Source organism: Marasmius oreades, chromosome 8, assembly GCF_018924745.1.
Source record: "Marasmius oreades isolate 03SP1 chromosome 8, whole genome shotgun sequence".
NCBI classification, from domain to species: Eukaryota; Fungi; Basidiomycota; class Agaricomycetes; order Agaricales; family Marasmiaceae; genus Marasmius; species Marasmius oreades.
In genome coordinates this window covers 1,031,125-1,045,865 of record NC_057330.1, presented here as the reverse complement: position 1 = coordinate 1,045,865, position 14,741 = coordinate 1,031,125, and the positions used below count along the sequence as shown (strand labels likewise).

The 14,741-nt window shown below is 45.9% G+C and overlaps 4 protein-coding genes across 4 annotated transcripts; 2 read left to right on the top strand and 2 right to left on the bottom strand.

Moving 5' to 3' along the window:
- Positions 1-7,164: 7,164 nt before the first annotated feature.
- Positions 7,165-8,499, top strand: E1B28_012241 (uncharacterized protein). The gene is made up of 5 exons (XM_043157328.1): positions 7,165-7,283; positions 7,339-7,414; positions 7,472-7,941; positions 8,000-8,184; positions 8,246-8,499. Exons 1-5 carry the CDS (start codon positions 7,199-7,201, stop codon positions 8,396-8,398), a joined length of 969 nt encoding a protein of 322 aa, XP_043004695.1. The 5' UTR covers positions 7,165-7,198; the 3' UTR covers positions 8,399-8,499.
- A 121-nt stretch (positions 8,500-8,620) lies between these two features.
- On the bottom strand, positions 8,621-11,605 carry E1B28_012240 (uncharacterized protein; the record flags this gene model as incomplete). Its single annotated transcript, XM_043157327.1, has 16 exons — positions 8,621-8,908; positions 8,965-9,154; positions 9,213-9,310; positions 9,362-9,445; positions 9,514-9,753; positions 9,809-9,955; positions 10,005-10,090; positions 10,148-10,243; positions 10,297-10,345; positions 10,394-10,498; positions 10,551-10,745; positions 10,807-10,955; positions 11,010-11,071; positions 11,125-11,195; positions 11,248-11,411; positions 11,473-11,605. The coding sequence occupies 16 exons, from the start codon at positions 11,603-11,605 to the stop codon at positions 8,621-8,623; spliced, it is 2,157 nt and encodes a 718-aa protein (XP_043004694.1).
- A 354-nt stretch (positions 11,606-11,959) lies between these two features.
- E1B28_012239 (uncharacterized protein) lies at positions 11,960-12,349 on the top strand (the record flags this gene model as incomplete). The annotated part of the gene is made up of 2 exons (XM_043157326.1): positions 11,960-11,962; positions 12,011-12,349. 2 exons carry the CDS (start codon positions 11,960-11,962, stop codon positions 12,347-12,349), a joined length of 342 nt encoding a protein of 113 aa, XP_043004693.1.
- A 330-nt stretch (positions 12,350-12,679) lies between these two features.
- On the bottom strand, positions 12,680-14,664 carry E1B28_012238 (uncharacterized protein). The gene is made up of 11 exons (XM_043157325.1): positions 14,403-14,664; positions 14,319-14,344; positions 14,183-14,261; positions 14,123-14,131; positions 14,015-14,070; positions 13,955-13,962; positions 13,787-13,902; positions 13,570-13,732; positions 13,249-13,510; positions 12,922-13,189; positions 12,680-12,868 (listed from the first exon to the last, which is right to left on the bottom strand). Exons 1-11 carry the CDS (start codon positions 14,640-14,642, stop codon positions 12,746-12,748), a joined length of 1,350 nt encoding a protein of 449 aa, XP_043004692.1. The 5' UTR covers positions 14,643-14,664; the 3' UTR covers positions 12,680-12,745.
- Positions 14,665-14,741: the final 77 nt, after the last annotated feature.

Genomic DNA, 14,741 nt, shown 5'->3' with positions numbered 1-14,741 from the left:
ATTGAGTGCACGATAGTCCATAACTGGACGAAGAGATCCATCATGTTTTTTAACAAAAAAGAAGGGTGCAGCTACAGGACTCTTTGATGGTCTAATGTAGCCTTTGCGAAGTTCTTCATCAATCCACTCATCCAAGGAGTTTTGCTCTTTTGGAGATAACGGATAAATTTTAGCTAGTTTGGGGAGTGTTGCACCTTCCACAAAATCAATTGGATGATCATAAACTTTACATTCTGGCATCCGTTCTGATTTCTTCTTTGAGAAGACATTGCCATATTGATGCAACCACTCTGGCACATGGGACTTCCAAGTAATGGTGTCCTCATCTGTTTCACTAAGTTCTTCATCCATGTCCTTTTCATCAAACATGGTTGCAATGACTGCTGCTTGTTGTCGATCTTCTGGATCATCAATATCAATCCAGTTAATGTATGGATTTTCCATGTCCTCTTCTCCTAAATTGTCCAGTGAGGATTCCCATGGTAAATCTGGTTCGATTTCGAGCTCATCAGCTCCAGCTTCGATAATCTTTGTTTTATAGGCTCTAGTGGCACATGTATCTGGGCACCTGGTGAACTCCCATTCTCCTGCCTGCCAATCAATCTGTGGATTGTGCTTGTATAAGTATGAGTACCCAAGAATCATTTCCTTGTCCCCTAGATGGGTGACAAATAGATAATGTATTGTTTTATGGGTCCCAATCTCAATGTAGGCACGGACATACTCTATGATTTGTCCTGATTTATTGAAAGTTCCATCCGCATTCTTTACATCATACAGTATTGCCAACTTATGTGTTACCAGGTTGTTAGTTTCAACAAACTTTTGGTCGATGAAATTTGTTGTGGCCCCAGAATCAACAAGAGCCTCAGTCTGTACTTTTTTTCCATATACCCAAAGTGTTACTGGAAGTCTAAAAGACGATTTCTTGTTGCGAGCAATATTTATATTACAAGATTCCAGTACTACTTTTTCTAAGTCTTGCTTAGAGCTGATAGTAGGTATACTATTCCCACACTGTGATCACAGACATTATACTCTACAGTGCATTGGGAAAATCCATGTTAGATTGCCGATATACCTTCAATTTTTTGATCCGTCGATCAAGAAGGCCCCAACTGTACTTCATCGACTTGCACAGCTGTCTCCATTACGGCAGACTGGGAATCGGGTATTTCTACGATTCTCGCAGAGTTGATGTTGACAGTCGCAGCTGGGGAAGCTGTACCATCATCATCATTCATCTCCTTCATAAATTCCAATAATTGCGCCTTGAAAGATTTCTTGGCCCCTGGCGCACCTTGTCCTACTTTGTTATTCTGCACAGATGAGGATGAAGTTGATGAAGAGCTTTTAGGAGCAGGTTTCTTGCTCTCATTTCCAGGTTTATCCCAACAATCATTAGTGTCGTGACTAGAAGCCTTGTTTTTTAAGCCTTTTGCAGCGCAAATATTACAATGCTTCTTCTTTTTAACTTTCTGGGAGTTGGCTTCTTTTGATTTGCCTTTGCTCTTCTTTGCAGAATCAATCTCCATTGCATCTGAGTCAGATGTATTGCCATTGCCTTTATTGCCATTGCCAAAGATTGCACTCTTAGCCTTTTCAGGATGCAAAGCTTTGTATGCTTTAAGCAAGAGATCAGGATACTCTTGCTAAGCTTTAGGTAGAGTACCATTCATTTTCTGAATAACCAAAGCATTTTTAAGCTCCTGAGGAATAGCTTCCTTAGGTTTATCAATGAGAACACAATCTTTATATTCTCTGATATAAGCTAGAGTGTGATACTGTTTAGAGTACTTATTGAAGTCCCTGTTTTGTCAAGGCTTTATTCAACCAAACTTGTGTAAGCTCAAGCTTTGCCCCTTCATTATCATCATACTTGCTATAGACATCTTTAAGTCCTTGGAGGAAATTCTCTCAAGATCTAAGGCCTTCTCCATGTCCAGCTTTACCATAGTATTGGTTTACATAGATTGTGACTGGAGATCTAAGGCAAGTAGTGCTGCTACAACTGGTGTACAACTTCTGTAGTACTATTGCATAGGGCAATCTGGTTAATCCAGTTAGCTAATTTGAATTTGCTGTCTGGTCCAGAAAAAGTATAGCTCTGAAACTTTAAGAGACTTGGAACAAGGTTCAGCACCAGCCTCAGCAGGAGATTTGTCCAGCTGGGCATTATATGGTGTAAGAAGAAGGTTTTCCTTGTAGTCTCCACAATTTACAATTTTCATGGGAAACTTCATATTGGATGTAGACATTCTCTAGGCAAAGCATTTGGCATAAGTACCATATCTCTTGACAGCAGACACAGTACAAGAAGAGTACAATACCTCTTTACAGCAGGTATAGTACAGGAAGAGTACAGTACCCCTTTACAGCAGGTACAATACAAGGAAAAGGGAAAGGAAAGGGAAGGGGGTCCAAAAAGAGTGACCTGTTGAGGTGCACAAGTCTTGATGGTCTTGATGCAAGGGAGGGGTTCTCAACACAGGTTCCCAAAGCCTGTGCAGCAAATGGTTTTTGAGAGCATGTTACACACTCTCAGTCTTCACCCAGTACTGGCTGCTGTCCTAACCCTAAGGCTCTAGCTGCCCTGAGACACCAGCACTGTTGCATAAAGCAGTGAAGCCCCTTACACCTGGGGATCAGCAAGTAGGTTAGCTCTGTGGTCCTCAGTGGACCACCCTCATGCATTGCCCAAGCAACCTTCAGACTAAGATGCATAGCATCCAGACTACAAGGCTACAATAGGGATACAACTGAGGTGCTTCCCAAGAAGACAACTGTCCTTTTCAGTAACAGAGTCTTAAAATCCCCCAGAACCCAAGCAAGCCAACAGACAAGGCACCTGCAATAAAGCCACACCTGTTGCTCTTTGACAGCAACAACAGGCAAAGAAGCAAGACTTAACAAACTATCACAAATCTGCAACTCACCTAGTTTCTTGATGTGATATGGAAGAGTGATAGAAGGAGATTAGCAGTGAAGCTTAGATGGAGAGCACAGAGATGTTGTATGAAGACAAAAGATGTTGTTAAGTCTGAGGCTCTAAGGCTCAGACTGTCTAGCTTATGTACATGAATTCTATCTAGGACCCCAGATACTATACTAAGACCTCTAATACTCTATTTGAATAGTAGCACATGGTGTGCTTGGTAATTGTCTGATTGGAATACTTCAGGTACATTCCAGAACAATGGTTTCTTAGCAACAATCTGAGAAACCATATGGTACACTGGGTAATCCTGGGAAACCACATGGTGAAGCCTGGGAAACCACATGGTGAAGCCTGGGAAACCATATGGTGCAGTGGGTAACACTGAGTAAATATATAGTACTCTGGGTTGCCCAAGCATGCTTGGCAACAAGGATCAACATCTAGACATCTAGCCTGCCAAGGCTGATACTAGTGCGATCTAGATCTAACATAATTCCCCCTGGACCTGATCTACAATCTGAAGTGTCTAGAATGGTCTAGAACAAGTCCAATGGTCCACTCCATCTTTGGAATATCTAGTGATAAGATAAGATAAACACATGGCACAGATAAGATAAATGTTAGATAGGGATAAGACAGTGAAATCTGTGACAGTTCTACAGGTTTCGAACGGTCATACAGTTTTCTGACACGATCTATGGCTCTCTCTAACTGGTCTAGCTGCGCCTACGGCACATTCTACTAGCGGCACTAGCTTTAACTAGCAATTCGGGCTCACTCTAGTTCTTAATACGATAAATATCGCTCCGTAGCACTGTTTTAAAGTGCAAAAAGAACCTTGTAGCATAGTCAACTAAGTCGCATTAGCGGATGTTCTGTCTCGTTCTCCTGGTAGGAATTCATACATTTTCCCACTAAGCTTTGCTGACATCACTGGTGTCTCGCTACCGGGTTCACAGATAGATATTTGTCCTTTTCCCCAGGTACCATGATACCCATCTAGGTCGAGCGAAGGCATGGAGACTAGATTGTTACTAAATGTTGGCGTATGTCTGACATTCCCTAAGTTGAGTCGTTTTGTTGAATCTTTCGACCTCAATTGTACATTTCCTATTCCAGGTATCGGGAACTCGCCTGAGCGTCCAGCTTGTGCCGTCTGACCTTTACCATTGGCGACTTGGTAATCTGTGAACGAGGCTCTGTCCTTCCAACAGTGATCCGATGCTCCAGAGTCCATGTATGTTTGTGTTGGATTAGTTGTGATGGAAATGTTATTGGCTGCACAGAGATTACAGGATGATTTGGGAATAATGGTTACTGGTACGTGTATGTCCTCCCCGTCAAGTTCCTTCTCCCAAATGTCTTCACCTTCCTCTAGAATGGAAGGGTGTATGAAGTCATGACTAAGGTCGTATATATCAGGAGGGGGAACGTTCAGTGTGGGGAGGTTTGACATACCAGCGGCGTTGGTGTTAAGAACGTAAGTGTCGGCAGGGGTGGTAACGGCGTTCGCGTTTGTGGGTAAGGACAGAGATGTAAGACGTCGTTGATACTTTTGCTTTTGCTTTTACGCGTTCCTGATGAGCTTTAACATACTCCTCCCTAGGTTCCAACCCAGCTGCAAACTTCCATCCAGCGGGATTCTGACCTTCCTTTCCACCACCCTTTGCCCAGCAATCCGGTTTGTAATGCCCACGTCTACCACATCCATCACAGGTTTTAGGGCTTCGGGTAGCTGGGGTAGCTTTGGTACCAGACGCCATGAGTGCCTTAACTTTAGCTTTGTCACCCTCTCGTTCAATACGGCGCGCTTCGCATTTGATCCATCTAGACTCGAGGTGTGTGATTGCATCATTGCTCGACGAACTGGGAACACTTGTTGTGATATTGTCCCACTCTTCGGGAAAGGAATCAAGTAGGATGGAATGGAATTGAACATCAGACACGATAGCGCCGACATCACGAGCTTCTTTCCAGTAGTTCCGCATGTATCCGATATGCTCATTGAAGTCCTCTCCATTGAGCATCTTCTTGTTTCGGAGTTGCTTTTCCTTAATGGCTACGAGCTCTTCCGACTTGACATCGAACTCACGACACAACCCTATCCAGATGTTACTCGCTGACGTCGTGTGTTCGTTATCAATTCCTATGGCGACAGGGTTGATAGTGTTGGAGACGATGACGCTAGCAACAAAGCGATCCCTCGCTTTCCATTCTTCAAGTGAAGGTGTCATACTGTATAAAGGGGTAATAGGAGTGGGGGAAATAGGAAGTGGAGGTTGCACAGGCATGCTTGTACTAGTGATATCGGGGTCAGTAGCTGGTGTGGCTGGTGTAACGATAATCGGAGGAGCAGTCGGTTTAACGGTGGTACCATCAAGGTACCCACCCAATCCCTTTGCGCCGACCTGGAAGATAACTTCCCGTTTGAAGGCAATCCAGTTCTTTCGACCGGTCAAACGTTTCTCCTCGACGAAGACTGGGATTGATGGTGTTTGTGATGCTGACATTGTGTAGCTTGCACTAGGGCGACTGAGTTGAGGTATGTGATCTTTTTGTGATTAATCACTGAGCTCCAGGTCTCATAATCTGTTGTAGTCTGACTCAGTGTGATGAACGACAACTGAGGGAGCCCGAATGACGAGAAAAAGTATATAAGGAAAAGTTAAGGAAAATAGGGGCGACCAAACTAGTAGCAATAGGAACTGGAACTATAACATAGGGGCTGGAATGGAGGGCGAAGTACTAACCTCAACATGGGTTGCGCAGCAAGCCTTTACCGCGAATTTCCACCTCTCCCACTCCTCACCAGGAACTAGCTTTGATTACATTAGGTGCTGCATCCTTTGCATGTAGGATGCTCCCGCTATCATTGATGGCAGTTACTTTCGATCACTATCATAAACAAGTGTTCTCATCCTAGCGTGCCGTCTCCCTACTCCAGAGTAACCCGAGGAACCTGGCGTGGTCTCAACGAAATCTGTGAGTCCACAACTTTCATCTTGGGCCTTCCATGACTGAACACGCATGAATTTCTCAAAAAAAAATAGACGACTTCTCCATTCCAGCAGGTACTTTGGTCGCAGGATCAAACACCATACAAATCAATACCATCAGCGGTAGCGATGGGGATACTTTCCTGAGTCCGAACTTCATTTACGACTCAATTGAGTTGTTCTAAAGAACATGCTATCGAATCCGTGAAGTAGTTGCAAGCTACAAACAGCAAAGCAAGTGTATATTGCTGAAAAAATACGATCTATTTTTTCTTCTTGTAGCATTTATAAGCGTCACTCGATCCCTTCCAGCGTCAGCCTGAGTCATGGTTGTTGGTAGGAAGGGCTGCGCTTCAAACTGCTACGTGTGTCCCACGAATTAGGCTGGCCTTGCTCGCTTGTGTTGGTTCGATCAAAGGCTTCAGCTTCAGCCTCGATTGCAGATCTTGAAAGCGCAGAGTTGGCCTTTGCGTCTGCTCCCATGACACCAACCCATCCGGCCAACGAGGACCAGTGCGATACATACCCGTGCAAGCCAGATTGATTGCCCAGGAACTCCAGAACAGGACGCGTTGAATTCGAAGGTGATTCAGAGGTCCATCAGAAGTTAGGTCAGGACGGTCGATCTAAGTACTTGATTGAGAAAGCAGTGACGGTACCACTATCTAAGGAATATGGTTTGTCGTTTTTGGGCATCACCTCGCCCTTGAACCGATGCTTTTCAGCCTGTAACCGACGAAACTCAAACCAAGTATGTCAAAGGCTCGGAATTGACTGGGCCGACAAAGTCAAAGCCGCTCTCGAGATGACGGATGACGGAGATCGGAGGAAGATTTTGGAATGTGTCAACTGCGAACTTCCGAATTGGCTCTGCATAGGAAAGGCCAACGAAGGCAACCAGGACCCACGCCTTTGATACGGATGCGGAGGCTTTGAGGAAGAAAGAGATCATCCCTCTTCAGAATCTGCGAAACTTTATGAACCATTTCTTGGGCGCGGATGTATGAGTATCCGCGTTGATAATGAAGCTGAAGGTGCATTGTGATGATGCCATCTTACGCTAGAGTGCTGGAAAAATGCTAGTAAGTATTGAAGGTTTTCCTGATGGGTGTGAACAAGTCAATGACGGGTAAGGAGAAAACGTTAGCTTACAGCTCAAACTCGATTTTTCCCAAAATAGAACATAATAAATTCTATTATCTAATGGCAATGGTTGGCGCCTTTACCACGGTCGACTTTCCCTCCACCCATTCCTCACCAGAGAATGTTAGCTTTGATCGCAGCTACTGCAATATTGGGAGCAGCATCCTTTGCATGCGGGATGCTTCCTCTTTCATTGACTCTTTCAAGTCAGTAGTATGGCCTTGCTTTTCGAGGTTCAAGTGCTCAATGCGTACGTGTAAGAATCATACATGAATCGACTCACATTGGTCGGTACTGGGCTCCTTCTTGGAACAGCATTGGGGGTCATCATTCCTGAGTATGTCCATAATGATCTCATACTGTGACTAAATCTTATTCTACGCGACCCCAACAGAGGAATAGAGGTACTCGTTGAGGCCAGCCCCCATTCCGAAATTCCTTCAACTAGGATAGCACTTTCCCTTCTAATCGGATTTGCATTCATGCTTCTCGTCGAACAGTATAGCTCACATTCTGGCCATTACCACCATGGTTATGAACTACCTCGAGCCGAAAATAGTCACGCCCGCGCCGACGCCGGGTCGTCTGCAATAGTAGATTTCGACGCAGAGCTGGACGAGTTAGAAAGTGAACAAGGGATATCTCAAGACGAACGTACGACGCGGAAAGTCCAGGCGCGTCGTAGCGTAGACGGAGATTCGCCATCAAGTCCAGGCAACCTATCACAGGCAATTCCACTCACTCTTGGGTTGATCATACACAGCATTGCAGACGGAGTTGCATTAGGTGTATCATTCGCATCGGAAGGCGGGGCAGCTACTGGATTATCTATTATTGTTTTTCTGGCGATCATTATCCATAAACGTACGTATCATACTCTCACTTCGTTTCCAGACATCGTTGACCTCCCCTCAAATTTCAGTACCGACATCTCTGGCATTAATGACGTCTCTTCTTGCCACCTCCTTACCCCGTTCCGACTGTAAAAAACATCTGGTTGCCTTTAGTATCTCAACCCCGTTATCAACGATTGCGACGTATACTTCCATCGTCTTCTTTGGTGGGGAGGGGAACATGACATGGACGGGAACAGCTTTACTTCTTTCGGTCAGTCTCCTAAGGCCCTCAATTCTTTCTTGAACCAGACTAAGGTATAACTTTCTTAAAGGGCGGGAGTTTTCTGTATGTCGCGACCTCAGTGTCACAAGATGGAGGACCACACGGAGACGACGTCAGTAAACCGTTGCGGCTCAGTTTCATTGTATTCGGAATGTTTATACCCTTTGGGTTGAGCTCGCTGTTTGGTCATGGGCATAATTGAGGGTCTCCAGCATTGTTATTTATGTACTTCTTAGAACCGGATTTGGAGGTGTAGATGTGAAATTGTTTGGCTGTCCTTCCTGTAGTGGTGGTGATTTCCGGAGTCAGATATTATCGTTATTCCGAAAGGTCAAGAATATGAAGATTATCTGCTTTTAACAAATTTCTTCTCGACAACAGAGACTGTAGGAGCTACATAGTACCAGACACCCAGCAGTTTATCTTACTTTCCTTCAAGCATTTTTCGAAAGTCATCCTGTCCTTTACCAGTTCCTCCTCCTGACGCAGGATTCGAAGTGGGTTGCATGTCCGACTGTGACTGTGTATCTCGAGAAATCGCCACGGGCATCCTTCGCTTATGGCCTAAACCAGCCTTTGGTCTGGAGACCGCGGATCTCGGAACGAAGGTATTGGACGATTGAGCTTGCTCAGAGGTGGCCTCCTCAGACAGTGACAATGTGTTCCCATTGAACACTAAAGGTTCTGCCCGTAACAACAGCTTTCCAGCATCCTATCCACCACCATCGTCAAGACTCGACCAGGAAAAGTTTGAATGTAAGGACATACAGCAATGCTTTCAAGCTCAACCAAGGCTTCATTCTTGTCCGCGAATACTTCCAGTCGTTTGACTGGGGCAACTTTCTCGATTGCTTGTTGTAAAAGACCCTCCTGGGTTGACGATGGTAGATTCCGGATTCGAACAGATCTATTTTTGGCTTCCGCCTTTTCCCCTGGGCCTGTATCTTTGTCAAATTTTCTGAAAGGTTACGTTCGGTGAAGAGTGATGATAGATGGAGATGATTTGTTGAACGTACGCGTTTCTCCCTTTAACCCGCGGATCGGCAAGAGTCACAGCGATTCGGCGATTTTTCAAGTCTTGATTATTCGCCTCGAGAGCTTGTTGTGCATCACGCTAGAAAGCAAGCAAACTTAGAATATCGCGTGGAAAGTGAAGTTCACATACCATTTCCTCAAACTCTATGAAGGCGAAGCCCTTCGACTGGTTCTTGGCGTCTGTTGCCAATCTCACTTCTTCAACAGAACCGTACTACGTAAAACGATCAGATTCTCTTGGAGATTTCATGAGATGTTTATGATGTTACCTGTCGGAAAAACTTCTGTAGATGACCTGTTCAGCCCCGCTACGTATATTTCCCTCTCGTTCGCGTCATGATCCGTTCGCTCCTTCCTGCGTTCAGGATTGGAGATGAAGACTTTCATCCGAAGACCGGGTTCCAACTCGTGTAGCTCTAAGGCGCTTTGTGCCGATGTTGGTGATGTGTACTGCAAGTAACAGAAGCGCCTTGTGTTCTTGAATTTCTTGCTGGGCCATCGGACATCGAAAATGGTCTCGTACTTCGGATAAAGTGAGAAGGAAATTCGTATATGATGAACGCCTGGCTTTCCTTACCTTGCCAAAGAGCTTTCTGATACATGGATCATCAGCGGATTCGGGGAATTTAGTGATGTACAGAGTCGATTGCCACGCGAGGTGAACTGCAACCTCGTTGCCTCGTATTCGCTTTTTATCCTTGGTCAAAGCAGCGGGCACAGAATCCTGTTCAAGTGAATCAGTAAGGGCCGATAATTCGCAACTAAATTCTGACGCACCCGATCAAGAAGCTCCACAGTCGCAACAGTCGAATTGGGTAATTGAGTAATTTTGGTCTCCCTGTGGTAAGAGTTTCGTCGTCTTAAGAATTTAGGTGAATAATGCAACGCCCTTTACTCTTTAAATCGATCAACTTACCTGAAGTTCCTCCCTCGATACGTCGTTTTTCATATCCTGCGCGAGCAAGGACAACTGGGATGATTTGTTCAATGTCTGACTGGAGGACATAGATATCTGTGGATTACCTTAGCCGACGCGATGAGACAATAGCGAAAAGAACGAAGTACCCGGTACATTGTCGTTGCCCAGATCGAGATTTTGTGTATCGACGCTTTCCTATGCGCCATAATGAGCTTTCGGCCTTCATGGTGTGCGATGACCTACCAAAAAGCGGATGTACCTAGCCCAGACTTCGCCGCAACCTGGAACACTTCTTGTCGCTCGCCTGACGACGTTAAGCTGCGTCGTCTCATCCGCATTATTAACTCTCTGTTTTAGGAATCAATAGAAGGATCTCTATCCCGTACAATTGCAAACACACCAACGTGTCTAGATACCCGCACCAAAATGATCTCAGTGCGGACTCTGCGCCTGCTTCCTCGTGGAAACGACGTTTTGCACCCTCAGCAATGGCGCGCTCGTATATAGTACTCATGAGGAGTAGATCCACGTTCTTGGCACGACGTTCGTGGAATGCGTAGCGGGAGTACGCTTCCAACGAGTAACCGGAGTTTTTCTAAGTGCACAAGGAAAGTGATCAATGGGTTCTCGGGAATGGTGGAAAGGAAATGATTTACCAACTCAGTTTCGAAAGCTTCCCGGCGCTGAAAGCCCTTGACTGCTTGTGATCGACTCTTGGAAGCGGCTACCATCAATGACTCATATTGTTCCGGAGGCTTATAGTTTGTGGTAAACGTGGAGTACACTTGGAAGGTGTTGTCGGAAGCTGTCTGGATGCGTGAATATGAAACAACCACGAATTATTGGGACGCATACGAACTCGAATGAGGTTGCTTCATTCGATCGAGCAAAAGGGCTTGCAAATTCATGGTCAAGGCCGGTCTGGACTGAGAAATGAAAACAGGAACGAGTAGATTCGAGAAAAGACCTCCGACCTCTCCGCCGCTGAGGCTGACCCAAGCAATTCTGATTCCCACTCCTGCAACTGGTCCCAGAGTAAATGACTCTTGAGACCGAGTCAGTCTTTCGAGATGGTTGTTCGGAGAGCATTGACACACCTCAGTGAGATGCCCAGTGCCCTTTTTAACATCAGTCATATTTAGTCTCGTCCAATCTATCGAAAACATCTCCCCGAACTCTTCTGGCTTTTCATTGTTCTCTGTTGCGTAAGCTTCGTATCGACTGAAAATGAATTCGAGATGTCGTTTTAATAGTGGTATGGCTATGAAATGGGGGAACATATTTCAAGAGAACATATTGGTGTCGGACGGACGAAAGCTCACAGAGATAGTCTCCTTCAGCACGTTCATATAACGCCAGTAATTCTAGCATATCTTGTGCCGAGTTCATGTCCGACGATTTTTCCTTTGCGTCTATGAGAGGCAGCCAAACTTCATCTCCTGCAGGCTGCAGCATAAAACGTAGTGAAGGTCTCCAACGCAGCTTTTGCCTCAGTATCCATTCCTTCGAGGCTATTAGCGATCCGGATATGCTGGAGATGTAGGGAAATGTCATATGGCTGCTCCGTCAATAGGTTGAGTACGTTTGTGAAGGCTTCCAATGCCTGTATATCGTCCATTGTTCATGAGCTCCTGCGAGAAGCCCGAATATCTCAGTCTCGACACTACCGTCAGACTGAGATGCTCGGCCTTCGAGTCACCTGGCAATTCCGATCCGAGATAGACCAAAAAAGGGTATTATTTTGGCCCGACACTCCGATCCGAGCCTGATGCGGGGCTTCGAACCCCTGTCTTTATTGAGAAGAATATCATGGTGCGTCTTTTGTAGGTATCACATTGTCCTTGAACTGATGCTCTTCAGGTAACCGACGAAACCCAAACCAAGGAATACGTTAAAGGCTACGGAATCGACTGGGACAAAGTCAAAGCCGCCCTCGAGGTAACAGATGACGGTGATGGGCAAATCGGCTCATTAATAAAGCAGATTTTGGAATGTGTCGACCGCGACATTCATTGGATTTGCATAGGAAAGCCCAACAACGGCAAACGCAATTCTTTCGTTATCTCATTCGGTGAAGAGGCCTTTGGTACAGATCTGGAGGCTTTGAGGAAGAAAGACATCCCTGCTCCGGACTATCTGAAGAGTTTTGTGAAACCATTTCTTGTTGGCCCCGATGTATTTGAGGCTGTGGACTGGTAATGAAGCAAGCGACTTCAGTGCATATGACTGCGACTAATGTTTGTGCGGATACTATCCCGTGGATTCTTCTCAGGACGATGTGAATGGGGGAGTACGGAGAGATCATTATCTTATAATTATATTCATGCGGAGAAACAAGGTTTTAAAACTATGTGGTTCAACTTCAGTAGCTCAACCCCGTTAATTATCAATGATCGACGGACGACCGACATCGCGACATAGACGTCTCACAGCTTTTGTATTCGGAATCTTTATGCCCTTTGGGTTGAGCTCGCTGTTCGGTCATGGGCATGATTGAGGGTCTCCAGGATCGTACTTCACACCGGATTCAAGAAATTATGTCCTTCCTTTCTTATTACAGTGTGGATATGATATACCATGCATGAGATTATGAATTCACTTGGCTTCCTTCATCAATTCCTCTCCCTTGTTTCTGAATCTCGAAAGCTCGGTCTTCCAAGGCTCCCAGGTGTTTCCGTACTTCTTGAGAAGATAAGCTAGCTCGGCCCTTTGCTCTTTCTTCAACGAGCCTTTCAGCATCTCCTGGAGAGCGGAATGGGAACACCACTTACAAGATTCCAGGGCATCTCTCCGCCGTACACATCAGTGAATATCTCACTCACTTCTGCTCTCGGCAGACTTTCTGCCCGTTTGAAGGCTTTCATCACGTCCGCCCTGAGCCGTGTTTTGAGTTCCTGTTCTGCGGTAGAATCCCACCAGCCTTTCAACTCTAGATAAAGTCGGAACCTGACGATTGGGTTGTCAACTTTCTTCCAGTCTTCTACCTCTGCACGATCGCGATAGGCAAAGGAGTCATCCGAAGTTGAATGATGTCCCACACTGACGATTCCGAATGGTAATTGTCAGAGATATGAAAGGACAGGCGGTATAAATCTTACCGATATGACATACACTCGACCAGGACTGCTCGGCCCTGCTCAGCAGCTCGCCGTCTTGCTTCGCCAACAGCAGACATGACCGCAAGGACATCATTCCCATCTACTCTGACAGTGTCGATTCCATAACCCGGTCCCCGGCTTGCGATGCCGTCGCCATAATACTGCTCCGTACTTGGAGTGCTAATGGCGAACCCATTGTTGCGAGCAATGAAGACCGTAGGACAGGGTATTGTAGAAGCTAACAGGAGACCGGCGTGGAAGTCTGTGGAAGTTCATATCATATGAAATTAGTGGATAGAATGTCAACACTTGCTCACTGACCTCCTTCGGAAGCAGCACCTTCCCCAAAGAAGCAAGCAGCGACGTTTTTCCCGCGTCTTGCGGGATCGCGACGCAGAGCAAAGCCAACGCCAGCGGCATGAGGTATCTGAGTGCCAAGCGTTGATGAAATTGTGTGAAAATGGTGGTCGACAGATCCAAGATGCTGAATGCAAGTTAGGATTTTGCACGCGAGAAGGGAGTCTCAAGCTCAACATACCACGGGCATCTGTCTACCTTTGCCGCAAAAATCCTCTTCATTTCCAAAACACTGATTCATGACGTTGTCGATAGTAAATCCTCGCCACAGGAGTACTCCCATTTCACGGTACTGCCCTATATAAAGTTCAATGGTCCGGTCGTATTTGATCGCGATACCGGAAATTACCTAGCACCCTTGAAGCATACCAAGTCAGCACTCGTTCGTAACACGGTCGTGAGCACTCACTCATCATCATCTTTAAGTCCTGCTGCTGCACCGATAATGGTGGCTTCTTCTCCAAACTGTAGATATACGTTTCATATCTTATTTACTTGACTGGGGGAATTCACTCACAGCCGTCATCTAAGTATTGGTAGTCAGATAACCTGAGTTAACGCCCTATTGACAACTCACATAGAAAGATATCTTTCCTTGCCTCTGGACATTATAAAGAACGGTGTCAAGGGCGGGTAAAAGTTGCATGTGTTCATAGCTGCAGGAAGACACGGGTCAACGACTACAAAACGCCCTGGATAAGATCCGAACCCACAGTCTTCGAGCGTACACTTCGTCGATCTGCATAAAGACCTCAATAAAAATAGGCTTTAAAGTGAGAAGACACCAGTAAGCATACCTCAGGTTCCTTTGCACCCTCAAGGACCTTTCCGACACCGTCCAAAACTCGATATGTAGGTATTTGCTGACCATCTGGGGTAACAGAATTGAAGAAGTGAAGTTTCGGAGTGATGTATGATTGTGAATTCGGTAGGCGGGCTCCTGAAAGTCCAGATACTTGGGGAGTCGTAGCGGTCGCAAGACCTCTGTATGCGAGAGGGAATTTTGAGCAGGATGCAGCTATTAGTCGGCGTAACATGGTGGTCCAAGCGTCGGGCGTGCTCCTCCCGGTGAGTTGTGTGAGTATCACGTGAGTTATGTCTGCCGTCGCGGGCCGCTCATCCTGCTGCCGAGCGCC